Source organism: Phoenix dactylifera, unplaced genomic scaffold (assembly GCF_009389715.1).
Source record: "Phoenix dactylifera cultivar Barhee BC4 unplaced genomic scaffold, palm_55x_up_171113_PBpolish2nd_filt_p 000077F, whole genome shotgun sequence".
Classification (NCBI taxonomy): Eukaryota; Viridiplantae; Streptophyta; class Magnoliopsida; order Arecales; family Arecaceae; genus Phoenix; species Phoenix dactylifera.
In genome coordinates this window covers 881,931-909,280 of record NW_024067676.1, presented here as the reverse complement: position 1 = coordinate 909,280, position 27,350 = coordinate 881,931, and the positions used below count along the sequence as shown (strand labels likewise).

At 36.2% G+C, this 27,350-nt stretch overlaps 1 protein-coding gene across 2 annotated transcripts; it reads right to left on the bottom strand.

Annotated features, from left to right (window-relative positions):
- On the bottom strand, positions 1-26,042 carry LOC103715088. Of its 2 annotated transcripts, XR_005507074.1 has the most exons (28): positions 25,846-26,042; positions 25,528-25,723; positions 25,316-25,434; positions 19,879-19,995; positions 19,596-19,742; positions 18,760-19,460; positions 15,754-15,875; positions 15,542-15,633; positions 15,097-15,307; positions 14,910-14,973; positions 13,064-13,212; positions 12,881-12,951; positions 12,620-12,793; positions 12,364-12,435; positions 8,219-8,320; positions 8,042-8,131; positions 6,455-6,530; positions 6,258-6,357; positions 6,087-6,156; positions 5,669-5,848; positions 5,170-5,292; positions 4,997-5,080; positions 4,494-4,678; positions 4,259-4,397; positions 4,106-4,165; positions 3,892-3,917; positions 2,144-2,248; positions 1-499 (listed from the first exon to the last, which is right to left on the bottom strand). XR_005507074.1 is itself a non-coding variant. In XM_039116289.1 (27 exons), exons 1-27 carry the CDS (start codon positions 25,936-25,938, stop codon positions 386-388), a joined length of 3,756 nt encoding a protein of 1,251 aa, XP_038972217.1. In that variant the 5' UTR covers positions 25,939-26,041; the 3' UTR covers positions 1-385. The 2 variants fall into 2 exon arrangements, 1 of the variants encoding a protein (XP_038972217.1); XM_039116289.1 differs by lacking the exon at positions 3,892-3,917 and having other exon boundaries at positions 25,846-26,041.
- Between the last annotated feature and the right edge of the window lie 1,308 nt (positions 26,043-27,350).

Below are 27,350 nucleotides of genomic sequence, written 5' to 3'. Positions count from 1 at the left end.
TGAAACATGGCAAAAGATGCCACAAAAACAGCTATTGGTAACATCCAGTAATGAATACACTTGCCACTTGAACAAAAGGAGAGATTAAATAAAGGAAGGAAAAACTCTAGTTGCAGTGTTTATTCCTCTCAGCAATTTCTATGCTATTTACATAGGCCTTCAGCCATGCTGAAGTGCCATATTTTACAGACAAAAAAGGCTATTGTTATACCAGCTTGATGGAAATGATAAAATATAACTTACTATAAATTAGAGATTGATAAATGACTTGAAACACCTTAAATACATGGAAGCCTGGGAAGGAAAACCAGTTATATTGGCTGCCAAATTTGCAAGCATTCGCGGATGGATGTAAGAGAACGGCTGTACACAAAATGGGCATCTCTTACATGAAATAGCTCAGTGCTTTCTTCTTCCTCGACCCACCTTCGCCATAGAGCTCATTCCATTGTAGAAGCTCACTCATGTTTGTGGATTCAGATGATACACTAGCACATACCTACATGATCACTCAAATCAGTCACCAATAAGGTCATTCCCTTTGTAAAGACAATTAAGCACAAATTTCTATTCCAGCAAGGTCTTCTAGGGGTAAAAGGAGAAAAGGATGGGCAACCATTTCGTAAATTGAACTATATATATGTTCCAGCTTCTGCAAAGTCTTGCCTTGAAACTGGCACATACAGTCCCATAAAGCAAGGATAAGGATTTTGAGATACAGAAATGACATGAGAAGACACGCTGATTCAACAATTTTATTTAGAAAAAATACAGATAGAAAATGTTAATGAATAAATATATTATTCTTTACATATATGCTAAGAAATCCAAAAAGCAATGTTAGTTATTAGATTTTTTTTTGGATGCAGTGGTTATTCATTAACTACCACTCATTTGAACCTAATACTACCTAGAGAGGTGAGTGCGAACAAGCCGATCTAGGAACTCTCGACAATTATTAGATATCAGAATGAAGTAGTGCATACTTTATACTAATAACATTCAACAACACAAACTCCAAGTAAAATCAGTCAACGAAAGCCATCATATTCATCAAAATGTTGGCATTCATTAGAAAAGAAAAGAAGTCCCCTCATCTGAAAATATCCCAGGGTACCAAAGAAGTATCCAGACATCTCAGAAAAGTATCTGGGCCTTTTTATTCTTGAACAAAATGGAATACTTATCATAAGTATTTAACACATAGGCTCATATAGGATACAGCAATGCCATGTAAAACCAAGTATTCATGCTTCCCAGTATAAATAGTTAGATGAACAAGGCTGAGCCAAATCTTCTGTACCATAGTAGGATGATAGGGCCTTGGGCTTTCAATTCTAAAACAACCATACATTCGGTATAGCTGATTAGAGGAGGCAGAGTAGGATAAAAGGGAGGTCGCAGAGGTTAGAGATGCCATTATTGCAGTCCAACTGGAATGTTAATATTGGCATCTGAAACTCCTAATGGGAGATCTTGAACTTAATCAGCATATCAAGTATCAACAATGAATGACGCTTAGTTGCTTGCAAAAAGAGGGGGGAAAAGAAAACCACAGTACTTCTGAGTTTAAAAGAAGATAAAATTTATGTGGAATTTCTGAGGTATGTCTATGTCGGGGATACCATACAACAGAGGGATCACAGTAAAGCTTTAAAAGAGAGCAGCCAGGTTGAAGATGTTTTCAGGGCCAGAATGTTGGAGAAAGAAGAGGGTTGTGACACATAACGTTCCCTGCAGGGGCAGAGAAGCTTGTTGCACATGGCAAACAAGACAGAACTAGCTTATACAAGAAAAAGGAGAACTGAGTTGACAAATAGTGAAAATATTAGAGGATTTTTTTCACTTTCTTTGAGAACTAGGATGGAAGGATGCCTGGCCCAGCTCAGGTTAAGGGCAGCTTTTAACCCAGATCACTGGTATCCAACACCCACCAGGCACGTGAACAGGCCCTAGGAAGTCTTGTAATCAGGTTGAATTTGTTCGAGATGTAACACATTGTTACCGAAAGGAAGAAACGAGAAAAGAAAACATATGCTTGACCTAAAAAGAATTAGGGAAAGGCATGTTGGCCATGGTTACAAGGTATAATGGAAACCAAGCTAATTTTTTTATAAAGAAAAAAAAGGTAAACAGAATTGACCTGCTCATGTGCATATTTCAAGTCTTCCATGCTTAAAGGACGGATGTCATCACTTCCATGCAATGCAGGTAAAGGTCTACCTTCTGCTAATGCTGAACTTCTCTCCTGGAGATTGCAAAACAAATAATGGATGAATAATCATTAATGTCAACAAGAACTAATAAAGAAGCACAAACTTTAAGTTTCAACTAAAAATGAAAGCACATTGTACCATAGCAGTTCATGCAATGGCCGTATAACTATAACAACAGATGACATAAAATGAAGATACAGCAATAAAAAGCACTAGTTTTTATGACTAACTAAACAATCAACATGCTATTAAAATAAATTATTATATTTGAGTGCACAACTGCTGTATGGCTTTGATGACTATATATGCACATACAATGTGCATATACTCATTACCTCCCACTTGTTTCTTTCATTCTTTCTAGAATCATTTTTTGTTCTAACAAGTACATCATAGTGTCAACATGAACTATCCAAACAGAACAAAAGCACAAGGAGAAGTGTGGTATTTTCAATGTATACATATATGTGCTTAATAAAAGAGTATGCGAACAAAACAAAAGCCAAGGCATAAAAGAGCATTGATAAATGCACTAGTTTATATGACTAGATTAGCATACATGACTGCAGAGCTAGATGAAAGCATATTAGCCATAAAACAATATAGCCAATTATCCCCCACTCCCATATTGGGTAAGCATGCAAACATGCATCAGCATGTATGCAAACTCAGTACTATAATATATACTCACTCCTTGCATCTCATATTCAAGTGCTGATACGACCAATGATTTAACATATTAGCACGCCAAGCCAACACATTCCCCACCAACAAGCACCAACAGCCATTACTGCTATCAACCCCACGGCCCCAACCTGCTACCCCCATTCCCGACAAGTGAATGACAGCAAGCTAAGCAATAAGTTCAGAGATGGACTAGAGTTCGACTGGCAATACAGATTTCACTGGGCCTGAAGGGAGAGGGCTCCAAGATGCGGATCATGTGGAGATGAAAGAGGATTGAGGAAGAAGGGTTCCAGCAGAGGAAGAGGACGAGGAAGGGGGAGAAAGATGTTTATTTTCTTCCCATGCTTTAAGTTTTTTGTTTCCTCCTCTTCTTTGTGGTGGCCGATTTTGCGGGGTGGAGGTGGGGGTGGGGGTGAGGGGGTGGGGAGGTGCACAGATGGGGTAGCATGTCTTTGTGTGTCCATTCAAATTGACCAAAAAACTAACTTAAGACTAGAAGCTAGCCAAACAGCATAACCATCCCTTCCATAGACCATGATTTGAAAAATCATTACTTCTGATTTTTCCAGGACTAAATCTGATCTAGACAGAAGTTACATGCATTCAAGAACACAATGTCAAGTCATGATTATCAATTTGGAGGGACGTGCACTTCAAAAGATGTGAAATGGCTATTATTTATTTGGACAAAGAAAAAAATCTTAACTAGAAGAAAACATTCACTTAAAGTTGATTTTTCAGTCATAAATTTGATGGCCCAGACTACAAAATGTAACATTTGGGAATCAGCATAAGTTGTCTAGTTGTTTGTATTCTACCTTAATAGCATAAGCACAACAAAGATCAGAAAAGAAATGAGGACAAGAGGGTCAATCATCCTATGTTTGTTCTACAACCAAACATAGTTATCACATGATCACATGTAAAGACGAGAATTAGCAGAATTAATAAAAATTTTCTGCGTCTAACATCCAGTTAGGATTTTCACCTAAATGCAGGAACTCCCTTCTGTATCTGTCCATGTGTACATGTTGAAATAATTTTTAGTGAGATGACAAGTCAAATTTGACGAGAATATCCATAAATAAATATGCCAATTTGCTTTAGAAACTAGAGATATGCAACCAGAACTACCTAAACATATATTGTAAAGGAGAAACAAAGAACATATTGACCAAATAATTCTGAGAATAAACACTAACCTTCTTTTCCTTTTCCAGAACTTCTCTAATGGGGCAATGTGCAGCAGTTACACAGAGATTCTGAGAACAGAAGATAGAGTGTAAATTCAAAGTTTCTTGATTTTTCAAAAAACACTAAAAGAACAGATTGCAGAACGTTAAATCCAAACAAACCTTCAAGTCGCTTCCTGAATATCCATCCGTCATATTGGCAAGTGCTTCCAAAGCAACATCTGGTGTCAGCTCCTCTTTGGCTAATATTACTCTGAGAATTTTTTCTCTATTTGATGCATCTGGTAAGTTTACCATTAATCTGCATAAAATATGTATATATTAAAATCATTAGGCTTAGCATTCAGTTGCAAAACTGTAAAATTTGTCAACATACAACTTCAAATGATGGTAATACCTCCGAGGAAACCTCCTTATGACAGCATCATCAAGGTCAAAAGGCCTATTGGTGGCAGCAAGCACCAATACACGTTCTTTATCTTTTGTGCGCAATCCATCCCAGTTCACCATGAATTCATTTTTCATCTTGCGCATGGCTTCATGTTCTCCAGGATTTTCTCGCCTGCCCAGCATACTGTCAACCTGTTCAAGGAAATGCAAGTAATCACCAAGAATAATTGACATGACAATAACCATCTTTAACAGAACTATTGACCTCTGAAAGTATTTTAAAAAAGGGAGGTGGGGGAGGGAGCAGCCTAGTGCATAAGGCTCCCACCACTTCAAGGTCTGGGAATGGTCAGATGTACACAGCCTAACCCCTGCATGAGGAGAGGCAGTTTCCATGTTTTGAACCTAGGACACCCAGGAATGGAGCAACTTTATCGTTGTGCCAAGTCTTACCCTCTAAAGAATTATCAGTGAAGAGAAGAAGAAGGTTTCTACTGATTACTTACTAACCTCGTCAACAAAAATGACGCTAGGAGCAATTTTGCTTGCTAATGAGAAAACTGCTTTGACATACTTCTCTCCTTCCCCAAACCACTGTTACAAATGAGGTATGCATTAGGATTTGACAAGGAAAAAGAAAATATGCAATCAACAAGAAATGCCAATGCTGTATGAATTAATACCTTTGAGGTGATGCTTGACATTGATATATTGATAAAATTTGCACCTGCTTCCGTTGCAACAGCTTTAGCAAGCATGGTCTTTCCCGTACCAGGAGGACCAAAGAGCAGTATTCCTTTGCAGGGCTGCAAAAAAAAAGAAGAAAAGTTGATGTTGCCAAGCTATGAAATATAAATTGTCACTCTAGGATAGCCTATTACATGGGCCACTTATGCCTGCAATATAAAAATAAGTTTAATGAACTTTCATGTCTGAGAACTGATATCCTTCCAATGCGAACATCAAAGGCATACATACTTCACAACCAGAACATCTAGGGAGCTTAACCATCATCAAGATGTTGCAGACCATGAATGCAGGGAAATTTGGTTGCTTGTATTCCACCAAGCAAATTTTATCCATCAATAAGTAAGAAGTTTAAAAGCAAATATTAACCAAGACTACAAGAATGGCTAATTTGGAAGAATGCTAGCATTTGGATGGGCTGTAGAAGGCTTATACCTTTGTCAATTGTCCTTTGCAGAACAATTCTGGTCTTTGTAGAGGAAGCATCACCAACTCTTTCAATGTGTCCTTCACATTCTCTAAAGCTCCAATGTCAACAAAAGTAACTCCAATGTCATCGGGTGGAATAACATCAGCTAGAAGTCTTTTCTCAAATTCATTCTCAGTAACCACATCCTAGAATGCTCAAAGCAGAAGATAAAGAATATATAAGAGGAACTGAACTGTATAGTACAACAAAATCAATGAGCACAAACCAGCAGTGTTAAAAGCATGACATTGCCAGAGCATATATAGCATATAAACGTGCACACATGCACAAAAGCAGAGAGGGAGGTGGTGGAAAGAATAAGAACACACAGAGAGAAGAGAGGAGAGGAGGGGAGGGGGGGGGGGGGGGGGGGGGGGAGGAGACCTTGAGTGATTTCTTTGGACTCTTAGTATCACTTTGGATGCTTTGTAGCATACCCAGCCCGTGCTTAATGCTGCCGGTTATTGACAATAATATTAGTATGTCAGGAGGTGAAAAATCAGTCTCAGGTTACATCATACAATATGCTACAATGTTTGTCAAAAATATAAGGACCTGTCATTGGAAAGTACAAGCTTAGCATCCTTTGCAGATGCTTCAATTTTATTGTTCTTAAGGTGGTGACTAAGTGCAAAGCCAACTATTTTATCCACATCTGCAAAAAAGAAAAAGAAAAAGAAGATAGTAACAGTAAGCATACCGGCAAAGCAAAAACAAGGTAAAGAGTAACTAGGTCCAAGGAAAATACTCACTTTCATTTGTAAGTGTTTGATCCTTTATGGATATCGTTTCAAGATCATTACAGTCTAATCCATTGCGACTTAGAAACTGTAAAACAAGGAAAATGGAACCGTATTAACATGATTGCAAACGACAATTCATAGATTACAACAAACCACTTTGGAGAAGAAATTAACAGTTATAATGACAAATTCAAGAAGCTTGTTCTAATGCCAGATTAATTTCATAGCATGCTATAGTCATCATATGCAACACTACGCCAGATTAGTTTCACAAACTAATAGATCAGTTAAAAGCACAATAGCAGATAAAGGTCAACATCTAAAACCACAATAGCAGATAAAGGTCAACATCTAAAAGCACAATAACAGATAGGGTAGATAACATTTGAAACAGGATATATAATATAAAACATCCACATATATGCATAATTAAGACATCAGGATAGATCCAGCAAATGATATTCTGGGAATCAAGGTCATATAAAATCTGACTGATATGTTACTAAATTATCATGTTTTAAAGAGTGATAATATATAATCTTTGTTTGATGACCTAGAGAAACTACAATGTTTCCTGAAGTCATGATATATTTGGAAGTATATTTAATGGTTTCCTTTGAATTTATAATTCATGATGAAGGTTTTGACTAGTGGGATACTTCAAATTTTAATGGATTTTTTAAAATGTCAGAATCAGGTTAAAGTTCTATTCAAGCTTGAATTGAGCTTGACTAGGCTAAAGCCAAGCTCAATTAAAACTTCATACAAATTTGTATAAACTTCAGCTCTTTAAGGACATCAAGTTGATCCAAATGGGCTCTTGTTTGACTTGGTTCAAAGTTAGGCATGCTTAGGTCCAATCAAATAATAAACAACGTAAGATAGAACTCAAATTTTGGGCTCAGAATTTATTCCAAGCCTAACTTCATTAGACCCAGGTCCGATCACGAATGGCTCAATTAAGATCCTAATTAAGGTCACATTTATATAGACTCTATGCATGCCACCTATGTATTGATTCACATAGAATAAACAAATACAGCAAGCTAAACAAGTAAATGTCATGATGTATACAAATTCTCCAAGCAATTAGAACAAAGAAATTACAATGAGTCAATTTGATTCACTGCTTCAACATTAACAAGAATTCTGTTTTCAGAGTATGAAACTTATTGGGCAGAGAGCTGCAAAAAGATTATCATGATATCACAGATAGTGCTCGGCAAAACAGACCAAGAAAGTTTATAAGAACTTCTGGAAGGGGGGAAATCTTCCATCTATTAGATGTATGTGGTGAGATTTTTTCTTTATAAAATGAAGGCTATGCATTTGCAGCAGAAAATGATGAACAAGAATGCAATCTCGCACAGATCTAAAACATCCAGAACTTCTCAAAATGAAGATATAGAATTAAGCAGAATGGTAAACAAGGTAAAGAGAACCTCTCTCTTTTTGAATAATGGTGATGTAGTGAGGTAGGAGAACTTATCAACAATAAAAAAAACAAAAAAAATGATCTCTTGAAATAAACAAAGTAAAAGGGAAATGAAATAACCGGATAAGCATCCTCAGTTTTCACAAGTTATTAAATCTTACAGAGCGGATGCTAAGAATATTGGATTTGGCCTTCAGAGTTTCAACATCACGATCCAATTGTTCTTTCCAATCTAAAAGTTGGGCTTCGTCCTGCCATATTTTAAACATATCAAGAAATACTTTTTACAAGGTATAAAGTGTTACTGCGATAACATAAATAAGATGCCAAAATTAAACCTGTGGAAGTTGGATAGAAAGTTTATTAGGAAATAATCTAGTGAGTTGCTTCATGGTCTTCGGAATTTCTTTGCTTCTCTCATGGAGCCGACCAAGGTTATCCTGCACAGTTCCAGAAGATTTATACATTAAAAGCTGCACCAAGAAGACACGAAAAGACAGCAAAAACATTGCTGACATTGGTCCGTCATGGTAAATATAAAGAAAAATCAGGTGACTTCAGCTTGCATCTCATCAACAGCTAAACCAGTGGCCTTGCAATCAATATAGGGTAACATCAAGGGAACAACTGGCAGGTTCAATTCAGGCACAAAATTCAATGCAGGATTTACAGAAAGCAATGATAAAGGGGGGGAACTTGGACAGTAAACTTCTAGTATCATGATAGATGATTGGGGTGGGCCAAATCCAAGTACGTAGCAATTCATACTTATTGCATTGCCACTTAAGAAGGAAAAGGAAACAACAATCAATTTTCTTTCTTAGGTTCATCTTAGCCTTGTCTGATGAATCTGAGAAATGCACAGCAACTAACAACATAACTGCCCACAATGATGTTGGAATGATGGCTCAATTCCCAAAATGTATTGAAACCATTCAGCAAAATACCTATTTCCACTCCAATAAAAAAAGCAGATGAGAACTTAACAGCAACAGCATTATGACATATGTCTAAATTATTATTAAATCACTACGTCTAACTTCACTTTTCCAAAAGAGCAGACTAGACATGATGACACTCAATTTCTTAGACAATAAACCAGGACAATGCTTCCATAATATAACCAGCGTCAATCAAGATGGTAAATTTATTCTTATCGCTAGAGCAACATGGAATATTGGCATGAACAAATATCCACATTGCCCACATTGTTATGTCAGAAAATGTTTCTTTACATTGTTCCTGTTATCAAACTCTTAATCATCCTCTTATACATGTTATCTACCATTTTCAGTCAAAAACCAAATTGGCCTTTGACCTTTTAATTTTAATTTGGAAGCAGTTTTATGATTAAAAGAGGCTTGAACCCAAAAACTAACGGTTGCTAATACATGTGTAAACCAACAAATGGATGGGCTATACTCCTAAACTTGAGAAAACACATGGAAGGGCTGCCAAATGATCACGATACTAGATGGACAGCTTTACTGATAATAGAAATTGAAATCTAGTTGACAGAATTTTAATGATTAGGAGATATAAGAAAAGCCATCAAATTTTGCAGAGATTTATTATTCTTGGTGACATTTCTGGGGATAATAAAATTATCCATCTCATTTGGACATTCTTAGGGGGCTTGATGAGCAAGTGTGTTGAAAAAATGTTGATTTTCTAAAAAAACTTAGGAGCAAGGTTCGTCGTACCGATACTGAACCCCATACCAGTGCCACATTAGCATAGTGTCAATATGGTACAGTATGCAGTACGCCACCGGTACCGGTACCGATACCATACAGGTAGGGTACGTCTAGTACCGTCGAGTTCGGTATGGTACAACATACCATGCTTAGGAGACAACAGATTGGGACTTTATTTTCCAGGATTTTGAGGACTGTTTCAAGAGGCACTATGAATGTTCTTGAAGAGCAAGTAGTTCTATCAAAGATTTAAAAGTTTGTTCACTCTTCCAAGTAAGGTCCCTTGTACCAAGCATACCGTACCATAATACCAAAACCAAGCTAAGTCTCCGTCATGGAACCAACCCTTGTACCGTCCATACTGATAATGTACCGGCATGGTACCGATATGGGTCTCGATACCTAAACAGTGAACCTTGCTTCCAAGTCTCATTTCATATATGAAGAGTTAAGTTGCGCAAGTATAGGATCAGCAAATGAAACAAACATATGAATAATACCATTTACTTGATAAATATATCCCAAAATAATCTAAAAAGTCTTGCCCTCTATGTTCCATATATTCAGTGTTTACTTGGTCTAGTCTAACTAAGGTCACATCATTTATACATTGAATCTCGCTAAAAACATCATCTGAATCATTCCCCACTTTCGTCCAGCTTTCCTAGATCATGCCATCATCTCAATTAAAATCTGAAATAAATCAGATTTCAAATGATTTTCATAGTATCTGCAAGATAAATTTACTAATGTTTCTCTCATATGATCATTCTATATATTTATACTTCCAAATTTTACGCAATTGTATCCTTGATGTCCTTCTCAACTGAACAAGGACAAAATCAAGCAAAAAGCATGATGCCTAAGGAATCCACCCTGAGGTTAACGAAAACAACCATAAGTCATAAATCATAGAAATTGCGCGTGAAATTCATGGGCATGACGATCAGCATATAAAGCCACCCAAACAAATCCAAAGGCAACCATAACAAGTTAAACACTTCTCATTCAAATTTTTACAACCCAAGGTTCACTAAACTAGTACCAAGACTCATACCTGCCGATGACCAGTATAGTATGGTACTAGCACATGTCATATCGAGCCGAGATGTACCAAAACAAGGGGAAGGGGAGGCAGAGAGAGGGAGGGAAGGAAAGGAGAGCTTATGGAGAGAAGGAGAGGAAGATGTATAGGGAGGAAGAAAGAAAGAACAAAGGTGGGGGGGGGGGGGGGGGAGAGAGGGCTTCGAAGAGGGGAGAGAGGGAGAAGGAGAGGGAGGGAGAAAGAGAGAGGGAGGGAGGGAGAGGAAGGGGGGAGAGTGACAGCATACCTCGTCAATAGCAACATCCAGAACCCTAACCCTAAGTATTGATCGGGGCTGGAGATGTCGATGAGGGCTCCCATGGCATCGATCGAGGGTGACAACATTCTCAAACATCGTTCAAAGACAATGGCATCGGTTGGCATCGAAGAGGGAAGAGAGAGAGCGTTGAAGAAGACAGAGAGAGCATCAGAGAGGTTATTATAAGCAAACTGGCCCAAATGGCTGGGCAATCCCAACTTTGTGTCGGTTCGGTTTAATACGGGTCAAACCACCTGATTCAGGTTGTTTCAGCTAATGATGGTACCACCTAACTCATGCTTCACCCAAAGAAAAATCTATCTTAAAAGGTTACAAAATTTCAGTCTAACCTATGCTCAAACCTTAAGCTTATTTCTTGCCAATGACAAAACAAACTAAAATATGAATTTTTCAAAGTCAGCTACGATGAGCACTCAGAGATCACATGCCTTTACAGTAACAGTCTTTATTGGGTAAGGATGCTTCAAGATGCCCGCAAAAAGAAAGCTGAGTCAATAGATTCAAAAATTGACTGATTTCTTAGTTCTCATAGGAATCATGGTTCACAAAACGATACACATATCCAAGTCCAACTTCTAGCTCTCTCCTAATATATCAGTATTCCTCATTCAAACTCCAAAATTTGCTCAAGGATACAAGATGCATGTTTCAGAGTTAATATTCTCATATCTTAAAGCAAGCTCCAAAAGAAATAAAAGCCTACTTCCAACATAATTATGGTGGGTCAAACTTGTTGGAAAAGCCAACCTCCATTTCTCTCTAAAATATACAGCAAAAGAATTTGACAAGCACCTAGTATTCTAAATTTCTAATGCATATCTTACTTGTGGATACTTATCCAATACAGAATCATTGAGGTGGACATGAGAGTCCCAGGTAACACAGCCTAAGTTGAAATGAATAAGCAAGACATTTTTTCACCATATGCAGTAGCATTTTCAGAAGTACCAGCAGCAAACATCAAAAGATGGTGTCATCATCATTTGAAAATATGAAATATCCAGTGTCAGGGAATTTCCCAGTGTAAGACACAAAGAAATTAGGCATTTGAAGCACTAATGTAACACCTAAAAGAAATAGACAACAACTGCTATAGTACAAATAAGCATAAAATGGTTTTATAGAATCTACTGCAGCAAAAAATAACATATATGTCGGCATCTGTTGCATTGGTTGATTACAGGAATGACAAAATTATGGAACACACAAATGAAACCAAGCTAGAAAAAGTTAGATGATTTATTGCATTGCCAATAAAAACCATTACATATTCCATCAAAAGTGGAATAAGTGAATGCAGATAGGTAAGCAATGAATGGGAGGAAAAAATCCAAATTCAAACACGTCAAAGAAAAAGGCACAAAATAATGATGCCCAATATGCATGCTAGATGTTGTACAAGTTTGACTAAAGTTAGAATACCGGGAAAGCAAAGTCAAGCAGTGCTGTCTGGTTGCTTCCAAATTTTGTGAAGAGAAGACCTCCAGGATGTGACTGCAAAACATATTACATGTTACAAATGGTAACAGAAACAAATCAAGTAATACAAATTTGAGTTAAGCTACATGGATCATACTCCATTAACTTTTCTCCTACTTTTCTAAGCACAAACAAAAAATATTAAGTTCCACAAGAAAATGCCCAAAATGAACTGAACATGAATAAATCACAGTGCTACCTTCTCTTTGCGGTTGTCTATCTGCGTATGGGAACCTATAATTAGAACACCTGCTGGCATCAATTCAAGCTTGCTCTTCAAAGTTAAATATGTATCTGTACCTCCAGCCATAGATTTCTCTATGTCTTTTATTAGAATGATTAAAGGACCATTTTTACTTTCTTCAGATACAACCTGTAAAACAAAATGTAATAAACAACAAGGAACTGTAAAAATGAATTTCATATACATCACTCAATTTGAAAAAGTAACAGAACACACCTCTAGTAACTCATTGATGGCAAGTCTTTCAATGTCTTCACCTCCAGAAGATTCTGGGCGGAGTAAATCAGCTGAATACAAGAAGAGGAAACACATAACGTACTCACATAATGTTATTATTTATCAAGGGAAGCAACACAAAATAGTTGAGATGGTGAGAAAAAAATATAATTTGAGAATCACCAGTGCAAAAGAAGCCATGATCTTCCTCGCATAGCCCCCCAAGATCGTTACCCTCAAGAATTTGCTTATCAAATCTAACTCCAATTTTGGAGGCTCCGTTTTCCTCAAAAGCAAGAACAACTTTACCTCGATAATCATAATTTGGACCACTGTATATCAACAAAACAACAAATAAGTGAACCTTGCACAACACCAACAGCACAGTTGTACTTAAACCAAAAACAACACAGTGAAAAATCACGAATAAGCAAATGAAATAAGAGATTTCTGTGCAAAAATGTCAATGTTGATTCTTAAAATACCATTACCTGACAATCAGCAATATTTTTTAAGAAAGATGCTTAATGCCGGGATAGGTTCGCCATACGTTATGGAGCTTTTACTATCTCAAAGATTGTGACCAAGGTAAGACACCTCATGCTCAAGCTAGTAAAAAGCTTTGATTATCATAATTTTTCAGCTAAGACTACATGTATTTATTATTTGTAGTACAGCACTTAATTAACCCATTTTCTCTAAAATTAAAATTAAAACAGGATCCAGTTCCATCTAACTAGGGGACCAGATGAATTAATCATCAATGCCGTTGAACATTTACATTATTGGGTAGGTTGGTATCATTCACCCACCACTGCCCACCTCCCCCTCCCCTGCCCCCCAAAAGAAGAACAAGAAGCACTTGTACAGACACACTCACAACAGACACAAAGCAATACTTAGACAAAAGGCCAACCTTACAAAAATAGTACATGGACAAACCTTATACAGCCTCTAGAAAACCCCTCAAATTCATGATTAGTAGCATTAGTTTTTGTCTAGAAGGAACTAGAAACACCTAGTCATCCTTAATCAAGATTCAGAGAGTTAACTTTTCTTTTCCATTTGAAAATAGTTGACCGTTAATCTATGTTGTCTGACATTTAAAAGCAAACCTATAAGCATTTGTCTGATGATATAATAAAATTAAAAGACTTAATTGCATGCACAAAATTAAAACAAGCAATATAGACATTGATGATGATGTGAACAAAAGTATTTGACAAACATCAAAATGGAGGAAAATTCAACTGTTTGCCTAAAATGCAAAGATAGGAATGTTTAGGAAAGATGTTTGATTTTCTCGCTAACATAACAAGATGATCTAAAGATTTAAAAAATGCATCGCAGGATGTGCAGCAATAATAGGATGAGCAGAAAATAAATTTAGTGCCTAAAAGAAGCTCTGGCAAGGTAGGTAGAGGATAAAGTCATAGGCAACTGCATGAGATGAGATAGGAAGAGGACAAAGAGATGGGCAATTGTATGAAATAGTTTGATGTGCAACAAAGACAAGACACAACAAAGGGAAAAAAATGTGCTTGTGCTGTGAGGCATGAACAGAGAATGCTACAAAACAAAAAACTCCTAGAAGGATATTGAAACATCATATTGAGACTTATTCCTAATTAAAAAAGACCTACAGAATTTGATTTTTAAAGCAGATCTTAGAGTAGACAAATGTTGACGGTGATTCAAGTTTTCATTCTCCAAGCAACTTGCACAAACTCGTAAATTTGTTTTTAAGAAATGTGTTTTTAAGCTGGTTGTTGACAGTTGATAATCAATTAAGAAACTCCGCACGTCACACCCATATCTAGACCTTTTATATTTCATAAACGATAAACTTTCAAATCCTCTTAAAGCAAAGCAGATGTTGTTAGAATGTTGTGTTTTGGGGCTTATATAAGTTAACAAGTGTTAACCAATCTTAAATTACAAAGAAAAAAATAGAGACATGCTAGATGAGAAAAAAATGTAAACCGAAAGAGGTTGAAGTAACTTCAACATGTGTTAACCAAAAACATACCTCTCAGGAGCCTGAAGAGGAAAGCCTGATGAAGGTCCTGAACCAACATATCTTACCCTATCGCCTATGTAACATATTGCAAATGCTTAATCAGTTAAAAGTGCAAACTAATGAACAAATTATAAAGAAACTGTTTATTTAAAGCATAATAAAATTGATACAAAGAATATAGTGAAACATAGCATGCCTTCTTTAAATGTGTATTTCTTTGATGATGTTGTTGATGCCTCCTGCTTTGGCAAAGAACGGGAATTTAACATAGATGTCCCCATCATGTCAGCCTCTACACTCGAAGTTGGTCTTCTAAGATCAAGCAGTGCACCACGCTTAGAAAAGAAGCTTGCTTTCTCGACCCTGCCACCTTCTTTTAGGGATTCCGAGTCCTTCGAAGATGGACCCTGCAATCATTCTTTTCCAGCGATCAATACAAAATAATTTCAAGATTAAGATTCAAAAAGAGTTTTATCTGTCATGTTGAGGTGATGATAACGATAAGCAAGAAAATGAAGATATCAGCAAGAAAATAAAACTACTATCTCAAACTCTAAGCAGTTTTCCTTTGTTCTCCCTTTTGTACAACAAAAAGTAAAATTATTGAAAATGTCATGTATAGTGTAAAAAGGGAAACTTACACCAGGTAGCTGAAGAGAATCTATTATGAGTAATCTAGCACCAAAGTGTCTTGCAAGGGCCTTTACCAAAGTCTCTTGATAGATTTCAGATCCTGGAAAAGGGTCGGCAGAAAAATCAATAGGCTAGAGAAACACATAAACCAGACAAAGCTCCATAAACAGAAATAACAGAAGCATAACTGTTTCATTCAGGAAAAAAGAGGGTAGCATACCTGTTGGACCAGTTAATAGAATTCGCGGATTTACAGATGAAATCTCGGTAGCATATTTTATAAACTCCTTGCATTCCAGGTGAATGTATGCACATGATAGAAGTAAATTTTTTGTATTGTCACTGCATGTAATGACATAAAATTAGAGAAGTTTAAATCATCCAAAGAATTGTGAAGAAATGACTTTGACAAAGAAAAAAGTGTTCAGCTGATAACAACATAAGGTAGGAGAGCAAGCATCCAATATGCACAAGAGCCTAGTCGTGTACTGATTTATGAGACAGAAAATTAGCAAGAAATCTGATGGTGCTGGAATGGAAATTTTTCTTTTTTTTTTTAGGGAAGATGCTGGAATGGAAAGTTGAACTCGTAAGTTAGTAAGCATGGAGATTATATGGTCATCAGTGCAAGGCTCCAGCACCCAGTAATGTGGTTTTACAGTATCTCAAGAAAGAACACCCAATTATACAACTATATATACAGTTATATGCAACGGCTTGTTGTCTACAAATACTTACAGGTGCAAGTAGTATGAGAGATGACAGGGTTTACTTTCCAAAGTAGTGTAAAGTAAATGCATTCTAAAGTACAACAATATCAACAAAAAAAAAGGGTTTTGAACTAGAATCAGTAACTGCATAATTTATCAATTTGGAGAATCATGTTGAAGAAGTGACTACATATGCCGGCAAGAGGCATGCTGTACATCCTGCATCTAAATGAAGGGATTAGATAGAGTAGCAGAACCTTACAACTATAAAGATTAACAAATGATATTTTAGGCATGCTGGTTATAAACTGGCATTGACAAAACTTTGGATCCCTATGGATTTAACCACTTGATACTGATCCTATTTTTGTAGCCATTGGACCTTCAGTTAGGGGGAAAAGCACAGACAAGGGAGAAAATAAAATAGTATTTTGCCAATTTTAGAACTATAACTAAGAAGAAAATATGCTAATTCTATTTTATCTCAATGCCATTGAATTTTGACTTCACAAAATTATGATAAAAGCCATTCTTTTCTTTCTTGCTTCAGGTCAAGGAGAACGGAGATTGACGCCTCTCTCAAGAGATTTTTGATCTACTCGAAAGAATACATTCAGTCCAAATCAAAGAGAAGGAAGTTTTTTCCATTATATCTTTACTAGACCAGATCTTGTTAAATTCAAATTCAAGGAGTCCCATGCAATGTGCGATGTCTAACATTATAATACTAAACTGGTTGCATTTGATCAATCACCAGAGGTGGGACCAGAGACTAAACTTTCAGAAATTCATCCTACAACAATAGAAACTCTTCTACCTCATCCCCCCCCAACCCGCACCCAAAAAAAAAAGGAAAAGGGAAAAAAAAAGAAAATGAAAGAAAAGAAACAACAGCAATAATAATGGGTGCAAAGCCACCTAAAGAAAGAGGAAAAAAATCCAGCACTGCTCCTTCCAAGAAATGTCACACCAACCATGCTCCCTAAAATCTGACATCTCTTTTCCATATAAATCAGTCCACAAAATAGAAACCCAGTAGCACCTGACATTCTTACCACAGTAAATCATATTAATTTTCCATCTCTTTCTCAACCTAATTAACACTGTAATTAAAATTTCCGGCTCCATTTTTGCTCCCTAAATTATGGAATTGGACTAACAAAGCACTGCCTTTTTCTCCAAGTAATATTAAACAGATAAAGTCTGGAAGCAGGTTTTTCTAACAATAAAGGGAGGATATTTGACAATTCTCAAGAAGAAAAAACCAGGAACTTACAGTAGAAACTACATTTTATGCCTGTACCAGCACCTTTCTCCTTATGAACCCTTGTATTATCATTAGACTGCCTCTCTCCCACACTATTCCTCCTTTTTCCCTCAGCAAAAGAAGCCACCAGGTCTAACATGCACAAGGTGCGTCCATTTTAGTTATGTTTACTATACCATGAGTATGATGAATATTTAATATATTAGGATTTAGAAATGCTAACCAAAAGTAACACGCACCTTTTTGTCCTTTTTCACATGCATTTTTGTATAAGTCTAAATGATGTCATTGTATTAAGGACATTGTTAAATTCCTCATGTCATGCACGATCCATCTCCCTGAAAACATTAGATATTCGACTGCAAGGCATTTTTCTTAAATATTGAAATATCATGGACGTGGAAAGTATTTCTACCTTCAGTTCAACAACTTTTCATGATAGTAGTTAGGCATGTTTAAAGCCCTGCTGATCATTTGATGGACAGAAACAGAGCATTTCTAAATCATCCTTTAAGTGACCAATAGCTGGGGCCCAAAGAAGGGAATCCTGGCTAAGCCCTGTGGCAGCCATGCAATACAAGTAACCTAGTCCAGTTTATCAAACAAGAAGATGGACAAATTTATAATTTTTATATCCCTCCTTCTTTGAGCCACAAAGAGTACTAACCTAAAAAATTCTAGACTTTTTTTTTGAGATAGTGAACCATAAGCATAATTTTTCACATAGAAAAGTACCACATAAATGGACAAAAATAATAAAAAAATGGCAAACAAGTTTATAGAAGAGGCAGCAGACTAAATAATGCCAATTATAAGCTCGTATAGCTGATATCTCAGGGATGGTAAAACAGAGGCTAAGACGAGTGGAGAATAGAATTTTTTAACATCAATACCAGACAAACATATAGGCAACTGACACTTCCACATAAAGAATCTCAAATATTCTTCTGGACAAGTTTAACATATCCTGTTCCAGAAGAAGCACAAGCACCAATACACAATCATAGAAACAAACTTATATGCAAAAAAACAAGGAAGAAGACCATAACTTGTTTAAGTTCATGTAATCAAACTAACAACGAATATTTAAGATCAGTTGCACGCAGAAAAGATAATTCATTAAGCTGACAAAACATATCTAACGCCAGAAAGCATTACAAGACCAAGGAACTAAGCAGTAGAATAAGTTAAATGGGAGTAGCTGATGAAGTAAAACAAAAGCATGACAAATATCAATCAAGGCTCTCACCTAAGATAGTAGGGAAAACTTTCAAAGGAGACTTGGATATCACTAGCATCAACAATCCCCTGTTTCAAACCATCCTTAAAGGCTTGGCATCTAGTAGTAGGCAAGGATGCTGGGGTATCAAGATCCCTAAGGAGCTCCCTCTGATCCTCAAACACTTTAAATATGTTTCCAGTCAAATCCAGTTCAGCAGTCGATGATCCTGCAATCATCTTCACAAGTGGTCTTATCTCATAGTTTGCACCAGAAGTCTTTCCAATATCTCCATCAAGTTGAGCATCTGAACCAATGGTACCATGCTGAGTTGCTTCATTAGCACCAAGATCGGTAGATAAAACAACAGCAGCCTTATCACCAGAAGGAACCTCAGTACTCCCATTATGCTCAGTATTACCCGTCCCAGCATCGCAGTTCTTATCAAGGTCTGAATTGCAACCCTCTGATACATCACAAGCAGATGGCAGGGCAGGCCTTTGTACTCCTTCATGAGCATTATCACCACTGGATGCTGGTGGAAGGACTGACAGATCTTTCTTATGATTAGATAGAGAAGCCAATATTGACGCTCCAGCAACAGCTGAAGGGTCTCCAGATCTGCTCTCAAATTGAATCTCTTTGGTAGGAACATCCTGTGCATCCAAAATGCCAAGTGCAGAACATGATGCAGGTGTAGTTAATTTGTCACTAGCAAGTGGTTGAAAAATCTGCCAATAGATCAAGGAAGAACTTTTCTAAAGAAAAAGGGTAAATATCTCAGCACACAGAATTAGACAGATCTATATAAATTTAAAAAAATGCATTATGTGGCGATATGCAAAGAAACAACCACCAAAGGATACATAAGCATGCCTCCTGGATGAACCGAAAACAACCTCATCCCCTCCCATGAGAACTACTTGCGAGATTTGCTCAATGATTTTTCCATTAACTTGCACAATGCCTTTTCTTCCTATTATTTCAAGCAAGGCCCCTGGTGCACCTCTACACTGAAAAAGAATTTAAAAAAGGAATGAACTTCATATAAGTCAAGGGCATATGCAATAAGCTAAGGTATGACTTTTCAATTTGAAGCCAATCAACTTGTAATTCTACAATAGTGAAAAACAATAACCAAGACTATACCTCAAGATGTTTCAGTTTACAAAGAGTCCTGCCAACAGATGGATCCTTCAATGATAAGTTGCAGCTTGGTCCTTGACCAACAGTGAATTGAGAACCACAGATAACAAGATGAGGGTTCTGGACAGTAGCATCAGACATGCAGGTAAAGTGAACTCAAAAATTAAGATGGTTACTCATCCTACAAGTACTTGTATCATGACATGACCAAGATAACATTTTAAAGATAGAAATATTTTTTCCATATAATCAACAGAAAAATTCCTAGAGACACATGCCTTACCCAGCAAAATTAGTTAAAATGATAAATAATAGAACGATGCTGGGAAGACTCAACAGTGCCATGTATATTAAAAGGTACAAAAAGAAGTCTAGAGCTTGGTAACACAATGTGAATACGAAAGATTCGCAGTGATGTGTTATCATCATAATGCAACTAAGACCAACCATTGCATTGCAAAATATAATGTTGGGAAATGTCATAATACACATTTTATCAAAAATAAAACCCATTTATCATCTTTGGCAAAGAATTTCTCCAGAAAAATCATTAATTAACATAAATCCAAAGGCAGCCCAGAAGAAACTTATCTTTGGCGACTGTTTCTATCTGAAAGATGTAAGACACCTTACCTAAACCATCTTTTAATAACCATTGTTTTAACAATTCCACACGTCCCTAACTCTGTTACATAAACAATGGGCCAAATATATTTTTTACGACTGTTATAATGGTGTTATTAAAGGAAATTACTTTCTAATTAATATCACTAGTGCTTAAAGGGGAAGCCAAGTTTACTCTACACAGGTGGTGTGTTACATTTAAACAAGCCAAATTCATCATTGAAAATCTAAAAAGTAAAAAGAAGTAATAAAACTAAATACATGTCATTTTAAAAAAAAGGGGGAAAATGATTGTTATTTGTCGAACTTATTTACAGGATGAGTTAAACAAATAAATTTGGGTTTCATAATGAAATCATGACAACGGTGATTTCAAAGGGCAGCAAGAATTTAAAATGAATAAGCAAGCTCTGAGTACAAGTTGACCCATCACATCTAGTAATATTGACAACAACATTGATCTAAATAATTATTTTAATTGACCAACTATCATATAGGACGAATATTTTCAAAGAAGTTCTTCAATTTGCCTCCTTAAAACATAATTTATACTTGTGCAGTGCTTTGATAAAAGAATATTTAATTCAGTGGTTGTTGCCTCTCTAAATGGCCAGTTGACTTATATATTATTTCTCTTTTAGTTCAGGTACTCCTCTCATCTTTCTAGATCATTCAGACAAGAGGTACATGTCCTCCCCCCACTTTCTTTTCTGTTTCTTAGAGCTTGTATGCTAGCCAAATGACAAAACAAATATTACATATAGTATCTTAGCATATTATTCACTAAAGTACCCTTGAATTCCTCAAGTCGAAGAATATGGATGGAGTTTCTAGATCTTGCTCACTGCACAAGTACTTTTTTTTTCTTGCGCACTCAACTTACATCTCGCACACATAGGTTTCATGCTCTAATGTCGTACCTGCATGAACATGCACAGACTAAAACACCTGCTTTTGAAAGTTAATAGCCTCACAGCACCTAGGCCATCTGGCAATAGCCTAGGATTATCATAAGCAGAATTTTGAGTACGTCACAGGAAGTTAGTGCTCCATTTACAGGCCAACACCAAGCTTATTATAATCACAAATTAGCACTGAGAATGTTTGGCACACATGAGGAACAAGAAAACGGCTAGCTACAAAGTCAAGATCAATTTAATATATATATATATATATATATATATATATATATATATATATATATATATATATATATATATATATATATGTTGGTTAATCAAAAGACACTAGCTACTGATGCTACAATCTCTAGTCTCCCACTTGAAGAAAAAAAAATGCTACACTCTCTAGTCTCCTACTTGAAGAAAAAAAAATTGCTACACTCTCTAGTCTCCCACTTGAAGAAAAAAAAAGAAGGAAAAAGAACTCCATCTAAGTTGGTGCTTTTAGTAAAGATACATGTCTGTCCACAAAAGGTGCAAGATGGCTTAACAAAACCAGTCAGTCACATACCCAGTTAGAGTTTGCTTTATTTAATGGTAAAGATGATAAAGCATCTAGACATTCTCCTAGTGATGTCAAACATTCAATGAATTTTTCACATGATTTATTTCATGTCATCCTCTTATGCCTAGCCTAGAAATACTTATTAGGCAATAATGAATTTCTTTTTATTACGGAACTATAAGTCTTCCTAAAAACATTTTTTAAGATGCATGACAAAAACACTTTTTATTTCACCCCAATAACTTAGTTGATATAAACTAGTGCAATATAGACTGCTCTTATTGTTATCAAGGTCCTAGCAGGGGAAAGAACTTAATAAATTAACATCAAGAAACCGTCAAACCTGGCACTAATTTCGCAGCCATCATTAAACACTATCTCCCAAAGCCCATAATGTCTTGCCTCCTAATTAATAATGTCATCAATCTGACCCTTCCAATGTAGGTCATAAAAATCCCATGTACTTAAAAAAGGTGTTCCAAAACAACAGTTTCACTTTCTCAAACATCAACTAATATTTCTTAAACTTTAAATCCCTAGCAGCCAAACTCCTTTAAATATTATTCCTCCTATAATTTGCCAATATTTATAGAACAAGGCAATGATGCTATCCTGCTTCCATAACTCAAATGCTCTAAAAATGCCTCAAGAAAATCTCTTTCATTTGTGCTCAATCCCCATAATCTTTCAACTCATTCATCAACCTCCCTATGGCATTCTCTTTTTGCCAAAATGTTTAGTATTTTCTGTTGCATCCAAAGTTTCATCCTTCTCATAAGTTTTATCATCAAAAAAGCTCAAGAATCTCCACCTACATCCTTATAATCCAAAAAATAGTATGTCCATCTCACTCTTACCCAAACAACCAAGAGAAAATAATTCTTTGCATTCTTTTGGGATGAGTAAAATCTAACTCAACGATCGATCATATTATTCAATTGCATAACTTCCTTACTAATAACTGATCAATCAACCAAGTCAAGTTCCCTAAAGTAATCTAAATACCTAGCATGTTTCGCATGATCTTAAAAGCCTAGTCGCAAAACACGGACCAGAACAAAATTCCATAACAGGAATTACAAGTTTGTCCTGCCTATAGTTCCTAATTCATGGTGACACACCATATGGGACTGGGAAAAGGAAAAGAAGTATAATTCACAGATAGGTTTGACTCAATAATTTGATGATCCCTTTATTCAGCCATACAACTTTTCCACCAAAAAATGGACACAAAAACTACCCCATAAAGTATGATCGATCCATCATAATTTTCTCTTAGCATGCTCATCCTATGGAAAATTCATTCTCCCAAAGTATCAGACTCATGTACAAGGAAAAAATCCCACTTGCAATTACCAAAATGCATGCATATTAAATAACAGAGAATACAAAGTGTTCTATCTTAACTCTTACCCTAGCAAGTACATGGGAAATTAAGAATCCACCACATCTAAAGAAAAACTTAGACAAATATTTTTGTTATCCATCCTTCAGAACAATTTTTGCCCTCTGCATATAAGCCACAATAACTCGAACATTGGGTTTTCTAATCTTGAACTAAACAATTGATATAACCAAATTAATCTTAAAACCTACAGCATAAGTAAGCCCATGAAAACTAAAATGGCCATTATACCATTAATCTATCCATAGGTAAGTATTTATTTTGTCTAAGGGGGGAAGAGAAAGATGATTTAGATTCACAAGATGAGGAAGAGAAATTGATCTGATAAAGGCACCAATTCCCATGGGTCAACATGATAAATAGGAGATATAATGCAGAAAACATAACATAGATTACCATGCAAGGTCAAGCAGAAGAGGATGTACGGAAGGAAATCAGGGATCTTGCAATCTCAATTAAAATGTGGAAAAAGGTGGGGTTAAATACATAACATTTACACCTATCTTACAAAGCTCAAGGTTATCATCCAAACGTTGCAGAGGAATACTAAGAGGAATCAATGACTGATTTGACATAACTGGACTGAAAGCAACCCTAATGTGATTTTGATGGTATAGAAACTAATTGTTATTCCATTGAGGACAGAATGACATTCTCAAAAAAACATATTAAATTCATCTAATACATCTTACAAGAGAGTGACTAACTTTATCATTTTCGATGTGATAAATATCTGTGTATACAGGGATGTACATATCCGTGTATATCTATATTTATATATGTGTATATGCATGTATGAGTGACTATATGTATATATCCTTATTCATATGAAACATCCATATCCAGGATCTATATTATTAAAAAAAAGGTGATCCAGTGCAAGAGGCTCCTACCATTACAAGGTTCAGGAATGGTCCGCTTTATGCAACCTAACCCTCACGTGTGAAAGGGTATTTCTGTATTTCTAACACATGACCTCCAAGTTACAATGAAGCAACCTTACTGTTGCGTCAACGCTCACCCTCATCCGGGATCTATATTCAACTCCAGAAAAGAGGTTTATTGTGCATTTCTATATAAGGAACAATTATATGTGCATGTTGTTCATGCATGCACACTCGTGCATATGTATGATGTCCCTCCCAGTCACCCTTTCACCCACCCACATATATACATGTGCATTTATATGTAATGTAATGTACATGCAGATATGTACATATCTCCGCATAGTTGTTCTTTCTATACACACACTCAAGCACAAATATACATACAAATTTACATATTCACAAGCATGAATAAATGATGAGACATGCACACATATTCCTTATATCTCTCAATTTGATAATGTGGTCAAATTAACATCCTCTCATATCCCACATCAGTTGGTTTCCTATATCATCAGAATTGTTAATTATTCTAATTACCCAATTAACCGAATAAGCCCATCTAAGAATATCTGTCAAGCTGCAGAGAGTAACGTGTAAATGAAGACTCTAGTTAACTTTTTCATCAACTTAAAACAAAAGGTGAGACAGTCAAAAAGTAATGTTCTATGCTTTTCCTTTTCTTAATACCAAGTAAGAATGATAGCGCTTTTTTTAAGGAAAACAGGAGAACTAAATCTGCATTTTTTTGTGAAGTCAGTCACTTGAAGGCAAAACAAGTTTCCACCGATCACAAGGCTTACATTTTGGATTAGTATAGTTTAAATCTTTTCTTTCCAGTAAATATAAAGTACCCTGGAAGCCAAAAACCACATGGCATATCGTGTATTCTTCTTTTAACAAGAAAAATAAAAATAAAATCAGGAACTTGAATGCTCCCTAGAACCCTCGATACAAATATAAAGATGAATAAATCTTTCAAACGGCTGACAGAAAACCTCATCATCGAAAAACACTTTAACAAAATGGACAGGAAAAATTGGGAAAATAATAACCCAACCTGCGAACACTGCGAAAGAAGTTTCGCCCACGCCTTCGGCTGCACCTTCAAGTCCCGTTTCTTCGAGAGTTCCAACGGCACCGCCCCCAATTGTTCTCCATCAGCTTTTGCTGTTTGCTCTGAAAGCGAAGGTAAAAAAAGCGAATTTTGTGAACACCCACAACGTAACAGAGGAAAAAAGGCCAACCTCCACGGTAAAGAACTGCAGGAACCTTGGGTCGGCAATTGAAGCACGGAACTCTGCCCTGCCCCATCCTCGGGCCTGTTCTCCTGTTCCGGCGAGCCATGGCCGGCCTCCCTCGGCGGATCAGCGGCAGCCGGCGGATCAGGCGCGACCTGGAGGTCCTCAGCGCCCGGCGCCGCCTCCTCCCTCGGCTCCAACTGGTGCGCCTTCAAGGTCGCCTCCACCTGGACGAATCCCACGGATCCCAGCCGAAATCCAGCAAAACCTTCGATTAGATGGAAGCCGAGGCAGAAACCCCCAAAATAAAAAGAAGAGAAACCAAGGGAAATTAAGGGAAATATCGCACCTTGGAGCGTTTGGCGGAGGGAGACGAGGGGGAGGGGGAGGGCAAAGAAATGGGGCGCTTCGAGGACGCCGAGCTCCGCCTCGTCTCAACCATCGCCTCCGGTTATTTCTTCCTCAACTCCGAGCCGATATTTTTTCTGGGAGAAGAAGAAGAAGAACGAGAACGATAGAGAGGGAGGGATGGGAAGGGGGAATGTCGCCAAGGATTTTTATTTATTACAGGAGATATCTTCGTATTAATTCTAGGTTACGTTTTATTTTTTTATTTTTTTATTACATGACCCATGCGTTCGATTTATACGAACAACGTTACATGCAGGTTTGCAAATAGACCCCTGTCAATTTTAAATTATAACAAATTTATATGTTGTTTTAAAGATTTATGAAGAAAAAATAATTTTGATAGCTTCTCTAAAGATGTTTATGTAAAAAGTAATTACAATGTGTGCAAACTGCAAAGCGGTGCATTACTTATTGAGGACCTTTTACTTTTATATTTTCGCACTTTTAATTGCATGTATTGTTGTAGCACATTTTTGTTTTTTCACACTATCTATTAAAGAATTTTCAAAAAGAATTAATAAGCAGCTACAATTTGATCCAAGATAGGTGCAACGAAGAAATATCAAAATATGTATTTACTCCTTAGTAGTCCAATCTAGTATGTAACTTTATACATCTAAATATTTTATAGCGACATAACAATTATGCGGCTATCACATAATAAATTTAGATAAATATAACGAACAAAGCATCTGAAAATTTATTTCATTCTAAATATAAAATTTTATACTCAAGCTTTTAAATATGCTCTAGGATAAATCAAACTATGCACAATAATATATAGGAAAACACAAGTTAATTATTATGATTCATTAGATTTCCTCATTATTTTCCACACTTTCTTCGTTGCGGGTTTTTTGTTTTAGCATATAATGGTCACACATTTAACGCTCATAGTTTTCATTAGGTAAAAGGTAGAAATATCACAATAGTAGCATGATGGCTATTGCCATCTGCATTCCTCTTTTTTTGTGTGTTATTAATACTTAGAATTTACTTGTTGGAATTTTATGTATAACCCATATAATTATGTTGGACATATGAAAGAACTTTAAAGTTTAAAAAGTATCAAGCTATATGATAAAGTTGCCGTTTGTCGTATATACACAGCTCTTGACTCAATAATATCATACTTTAATTTCTACAGCATGCATCTCTTATTTGAGATTTTGTAATTAAAAATTTAATGCTTCAACAATTATCGTAGGATAAAATGGATAGAGATGTTAGAAAGTCATATGATCACTATTATCCAATACAAAATTATGATAATCCCTTTAATTCAAAATGTAATTATTTATATTATTATTTCAATAGATAATGCCTAAGGTAATGCGTCACTATATAATATCTCCACCAATGAACCGTCCAAATTTTGATGAAAGCAAGGTCCAATCCAATATCTTTAGTATAACCACCAAGAGCCTTTACTATAAAATAGTA